Here is a 6,623-nt window from a genome sequence, read left to right as displayed (position 1 = left end):
CTAGCTATAAATTATACTTGAGACTCACTGGTGTTTGCACCTTTAATATTTTTATCAGGCAGAGAAATTCCAATCTCAAATTTAGTATGGTTATCAAACAATTATTTTGTCTATTTTGCAAAATACTACTAAATTTGTCTTACCGTATTGAGCTCTACACTTAGTCTCGCGTAGCCTGACCCTCTTCTCCATCACTATGTCAGAAGTATGATTGCGGAGAGGGTCTGCCTACGCGAGACTAGTATATACACCAGATCCGTATAACACGGTTCTGATATACACTACTATACATGTGCATTGCTAATATGCTTGTTTGTCTGACTCATCTGGCCAAGAGCTAATACCTGTATCCAGACCAAAGCCATTTAGCTACAAATAATAATGAGCACAACTATGACATCGTAAACTTTCCTTTACGAAACACTATATTGATTTCATGCTTTAGTCATCATCAGCAGCTGATTATGACATCAACAAGCTGTTGTAAAGTTGTCGCAAATATCATGTAATACAGTCTCGTTCACGTGGTCTTGGTCTTAGCCAGCCCACTTAAAGAGGTATGATAGTTTGGTAGTGTTTGGTCCAGCAAATAGATAAGTGCTATTACCATAGGTGAAAGCAGACCATCGAATTATGTTTGCAACAGTAATATGTTGGTAAGGCTGAAGGCCAGCACCATTCACGTTATAAATGACAGAAGAAATTTCTCCGGAACTGCCGTCGTAATGGTTAGCAATTGCAACATATGTTTTGTCACATGCTGAAAACGCTTGAAAGTCGGTTGCTCCTTTGGAAGCAATAGATTGAAATTCTTCAAATTTAACGCCATTCCAAATATAGACAATAGAATCAATGTTGTTGCTCTTGGTGTTTTGGTTGTAATAATTAGCAAACAAAATAAATGTAAATTGATTTGACGTAAATGTTTCAACATCGTGTGCACCAAACGTTGGAATAGACTGAAATATCTCAAATTGTGCTCCTGACCAAAGGTAGATCTTAGAATCAGTGTTGTATGTTGATCCTGTGTAATGATGAGCAATGACAATGAAGTGTAAGTTTCCAATTTGAAAGTGCTTAATTGAGAAAGCTCCCAAAGAAGGAATGGATTGGAATAATACAAACTGACCAGATCTCCATTTGTAGACATGTGAATTTAAGCTGTATGAAGAAGAATCGTAGTAGTTAGCAAAAGCTATAAAAGTGTCATTTTCAACATTGAAATGTGCAACGGAAAAGGCGCCTTTCGTTGGAAGAGATTGAATGTGCTCAAATCTTTTGTTTCTCCATTTGAGTATTTGAGAGTTGACTCCGTATCCAAGAGACGTTCTGTCTCCGTAATGTTGTGCGATTGCAAGATATCGCTGCCCATTAATTTCAAAGTATTTTGCATCAATAGCCCCATCGGTTGGCACACTCTGATATATCTCCAGTGCATTTCCATCAAAACTGTATATTATAGAGTCTATTCCATACTTGCTGACATCGTGGTAAGAAACGACCATAACGTAGAACGATCCATCTATTTCGAACGTTTCTGCTCGATAATCGTATCTTGCAGGAATGCTGGTAATTTTTCTTGCGTATTGTATATCACCACACTGCCGCAGTTCTAAAACGTTAAGAAAAAATTTAATTTAAATTGAATTAAACAAAATATGTAATATAAATTATTTGATCTTGCCTTTCTCAGTGCTCGATGAAAAGGGGTCTGCCTTCCACATGCTGACCTGTATTGTTTTACAAAAGACGTCATTTGAAAAATATAAGTGACAAATAATTTCTTTAATTACTGTTTTATGGTAAAGTGTAACATAGTTGTTATTTTAGTTACTAATAAATAATTGTATTTTTTTTTTCACCGTGATTTCGAAATTGCATGAGTCTGTGCACTTTCTACGAAGTTGTATTTGCCACCGTTTAAAGTCAATTTGCCATTTTGCGCCATAACCCTATCTTTGTATGAATCTTTTTATTAAATAATCTGCAATAGAAATATGTTAAATAGAGGAATATTATTGTTCTCGAAACTTTACTTAATAATGAAATAATAATTTTAATTCATTTGTTTATGAGAAATTATCTCACTATTACGAAATCAGTTTAATGAAACTAAAGTATTTCGCATTTTTACTTCAAAATATAGTTATACTTTTAATTCTATAGATTTTAAATTTGAATGGTCCAAAGCTCTAAAGTGTCTTAAGAATATCACTGCAAAATATTTAAACATAAAAAGTAAAGTTACAATTATATCATAGTTGATCGTATAAGTAAAATAGGAAATATATACGTCAGAAAGGCCAAATATATATCTTATAATATTCTTACTTGAGTTTTTAGTTGCACCACTTTACTTTGCAGATGTTCCAACTGCATTCTATTTGATGTTATTTCTTGTTTCAATGTTTCTACTTGGATTTCCTACAAAACCTTACTATTTGTTACATTTACAGAATTTAACTCTAAGTACATCGACACCCCTTCCTTGTTGCAATTACATGGTTCTCCTTTCTCTCCCTGCAAAGAAACTGTTTTTAGAAGCTAAATTTTAAATTTGTTTTAAATTATTTTATTCAAAGTAAAATAATGTTAAAAACCTAGCAATGTAACTACGAGCAAGCGATATTTCCAGCAGCTAAGTACTTTAGCGCCGTTTTGTCCATCTCGTCCATCTTTTCCGTCTCTTCCATCTCTTCCGTCCCGCCCATTTGCAATGCATTGCAAACTGTCAGCCTACATGCGATATAAGATCTATTTTTCATTTCTAATAAATGTTGCAAAAAATTTGTAAACAAATCATTAATTTATTTCTATTTTAATAATAGAAATCAAATATTAAATTTGAAAATTTATTAACAACATGTTTTTTAATTCAACCTTTCTTGGCACCAACTGAACACAAATCTAAAATATTGACGTCCCGCTAAAGAAAAAACAGGCTAAAATATATTCAACCTTTAAACTTGTTTCAATTAAAAACATTTGATTGTTTCTATCTGCAGTGCAAAGTTTGCACAAACTTAAAAGAAGGAATTTTAGTTGTCAATCAAGTAATACTGCTTACACTTAATAATTTCAGTAATGATTACACATTAGAGTATTAAACAATCAGACACATCAAACTTTCGCGTAATCTACGTAGATCCAACACAAGCATTCTATTTAATTAAAACAGAAACATGTGCGTCACCGGAAACTTGATAATGCATGTGACATACTGAGTATCACGACACTGTGAGAACGTTAAATATTAACATTAAATTTATTTAGTTACATTAATTAAGTAAAGATATGGCAAACGTTTAGAACCGTGCAGTCGACGTTATTTAGTAGACGATATTTGGAGGGCGGAGCTAATTGGGGATGCGCAATCTCGAGGGTAACGCGCACCTTACGCCAATCTCGTTGTACACAAAGCTCACGTTTCCAGGTCTGCTTCTGAACCGCAGATCATCTTGCCGTTGACTAGGCTTTCTAAGTAAGTTCAATACTTACTATTTCGTGCATCTTGTGAGAGACTTTGCCTGCGTAGAGACGCGTATAAAGTCATTCTTGAGTACGGCTTCTCGAGGGTAAGAGACTGCTGTTCACGCTGAACACGCCTGATTCACACTCTGAATAGATACACGTGGAGTGGAAGCACAGACTACTCATTTGTCTAGTGATGGATTAGTTTTAATGAGTGAAATCATGCCAACTGGGAACCAATTTTGGGGTAACCAGACATGTAGGACGTTACGCGTTGTTTCTGGGCAGTCTAGTTTGCTTCTGTATATATGTGATTGGCCAAGTCAAAGATGTTACTGTGATAACTTGCACTCGATAGGTATTAACGCAGCTCAGAGTACAGTACACGTGTACACTACAGTCTGTTATTAGCACTAGCTGCCAGCCTACAAGTTCCAGCAACAGTTATGTCTAAAGCAACACAACACACACGCACTAGCTATTCCATAGCTGTAATGTCTAAACCAGAAAGCAGAGGCTGTTCTACCTCATTCGCAGGTGCAGTTGATCAAGACATGTTTAGAATATAGTCTAGTGATCCTATAGAAGTAGAGATGTTGATTGTCGAAAATGTCACTGAGGCTGAAGCTGATGGTTTACGTCGGTTAATTAAACAGCAAGCAAATGAAATAGTGGAAATTGAAAACAAAATTAGAGATCTCAAGTAAGACCTTGCATCTGCGAAGTCTGAGTTGCAAGGAATCGCCTAGCACACTGCTTAACTTAACTGTGTCGAGAAATGTGCTTGATACAGTGTGGAGTTGGATTGAACCAGCAGCCAAGACTATTACTCTGTATAGCAAACAAATAATCAGGCCAAGGTACATCAAGTGATGTAAGCTAATGAGCTCATCGCCTTCCATGAAGGGTTGAATAGGCTAGACGAATTTTTGCTGACTCTAGTTCGACAAGATACATAGTTTCACAGTTCAAGAACGCTAGATAAGAATAACAAGTAGTCCTATTGATATAATTCAGTCACACAGTCCGTCACGATCGGTTACCCCGAATGGGCTCCCCTACCGCACCATCTTCACCTGATAAAAAATTCTATCGCTAGGCAATGAGTAGCCTGTCTTTCCACTCCACGTGTATCTGTTCAGAGTGTGAATCAGGAGACTTCAGCTTGAACAGCAGTCTCTTACCCTCGAGAAGCCGTACTCAAAAAGTGGCTTCCTACGCGTCTCTAAGCAGGCAAAGTCTCTCACAAGACGCACGAAATGGTAAGTATTGAACTTACTTACAAAGCCTAGTCAACGGCAAGATGATCTACGGTTCAGAAGCAGACCCGGAAACGTGGACTTATTGTACAGCGAGATCGGCGCAAGGTGCGTGTTACCCTCGAGATTGCGCATGCTCTAGAAGCTCCGCCCCTCAAATATCGTCTATCTCAGCAGATAGCAGACTAGACTCTTGTCAGCTTCGCCTCCAATATGCAAAATACAATTCTTACCTGACCACTAACGCTTAGCTCAGCTCGCCTTTCTCTCTCATGTCTCTTGAAATTTCGGGTAGACAATATGCTGTCTCCGAAGGCAAACAAACAGAACATCGTTATCCCCATAAAAGTTGACTTGCAAAAAGGCATTTTGTAACTGAATAATTACAAAATTAGTTGTTGTAATGTAATTGTGTCATTAGAGATTTTCCAATACTTGTGTTCCTCACAGAATTGAGCAGGACGTCTAGCGAGCACGGCACGTTGAACGCGAACAAAGATCGTATGACTGTCGGGTGGTATGATTCTAGCTCTTTCTAGTAACGCTTATTGTTTGCTAATTGGTCTCTAATTTTAGATATCCGGTTTAACGCGCTTTAGATTCTTTCTCTATTTTGTTCGCGATGTCATAAAATATCATAAAACTTTTTAAAAAATTAAATTTTAATTTTTTAAATATACTTCCTAATAAAATATAATTGTTGAATAAACGAACTTTTGTTATAGTAAAATTCTCAATCTATCCTATAAATTTCAATTATCGTAGCAAACTGACAGAGAACGAGGTTAGTCATTTCAGTTCTATTCCTCACTCCTTTATGCTTTCACTAGTAATTATGACATTATGTCAACTAATTCAAGCAGCCAACTAATTGTCTTGCCGTCATCGTCGACATTTCTAGCTAGATAAATGAATAAATCGAAGGTGATTGTACATGTGTCATGATCACTCTTGAGACTCGCGCACCCAATCTTTTTTCAGCAGCTAAACTTCTAACTAGGCACGACTGCTAACTAGGCTGTACGCGTATTCGAAAGCAGTGGCGTCTCTCTCTCTCTCTCTCTCTCTCTCTCTCTCTCTCTCTCTCTCTTTCAATATTTTCTAGTCATAGTACAACGCGTGAATTTAAAAGTGCTACCTTACAATGTCTATAGTAAACTGTCCATTACAACAGTATTGTTCTTGAACACAGTTCAAGAACTTTGCTACTCTTAACAATCTAACTGAAATCTAGACCAAAACATCTAAAACTAAAACCTAATCTAGAAATAGCATTCGGTTCTTTTTGCTTTTTGCTAATTATTGTATTTACTTTGTTCTCAATAATGCGTAGATTTTCTTTCTGGAAACTTGTTGAAATGCTGCGATGCCAAAGATTCTTGAATTGGGCAGAGTTTATTTGTGAACACATATGCGCCATGCGAGATGCCTAAAAAAGAGTGGATTCTGCATCCTGACCCCAACGACCAAACACTTCTATTGCAATAGGTCCGAAAAGGTGTCCTAGATCTTCAGCTTGTTTCGAATATTTAGCTTGTTTTCTGTTTTCTTGTTCGGAAGCGGCAAAAGCCGCTTTGTTGCTGCTTCCTGAAAGGTTTCGCACAGCACAGGGATGAGTAATAGTAATGTCCAGGAGAAGCTTTTTGTCATCTCTGTAGTTATATATAGCAATGTCTGGTCTCTTTTTGTCAGCAAACTGTGATGTAAGTTCTTTTCTGCATCGAAGGTCTACTGTACACAACATTTGGTAAAACTCGTCTAGAATGTGATCATGTCTGAAAATTGGGCCACCTCCGAGTTTACATGTTAGGAAATGATATCCTTCTCCATCGACTTCATGATTACAGCTTGACGTACATCTTGGAATATTGCTAAGTTGTGGAAGAGGGAATC

The 6,623-nt window shown here is 36.8% G+C and overlaps 1 protein-coding gene across 1 annotated transcript; it reads right to left on the bottom strand.

Annotated features, from left to right (window-relative positions):
- Window positions 1-407: 407 nt before the first annotated feature.
- On the bottom strand, window positions 408-5,222 carry LOC134181281 (thrombospondin-type laminin G domain and EAR repeat-containing protein-like). Its single transcript, XM_062648527.1, has 7 exons — window positions 5,166-5,222; window positions 4,964-5,105; window positions 2,647-2,736; window positions 2,482-2,520; window positions 2,332-2,424; window positions 1,685-1,730; window positions 408-1,612 (listed from the first exon to the last, which is right to left on the bottom strand). Exons 2-7 carry the CDS (start codon window positions 5,096-5,098, stop codon window positions 537-539), a joined length of 1,479 nt encoding a protein of 492 aa, XP_062504511.1. The 5' UTR covers window positions 5,099-5,105; window positions 5,166-5,222; the 3' UTR covers window positions 408-536.
- Window positions 5,223-6,623: the final 1,401 nt, after the last annotated feature.

The sequence above is a fragment of the Corticium candelabrum genome, chromosome 6, assembly GCF_963422355.1.
Source record: "Corticium candelabrum chromosome 6, ooCorCand1.1, whole genome shotgun sequence".
Classification (NCBI taxonomy): domain Eukaryota; kingdom Metazoa; phylum Porifera; class Homoscleromorpha; order Homosclerophorida; family Plakinidae; genus Corticium; species Corticium candelabrum.
Note: the sequence above shows the minus strand (reverse complement) of the source record. Positions and strands in the feature narration are given on the sequence as shown.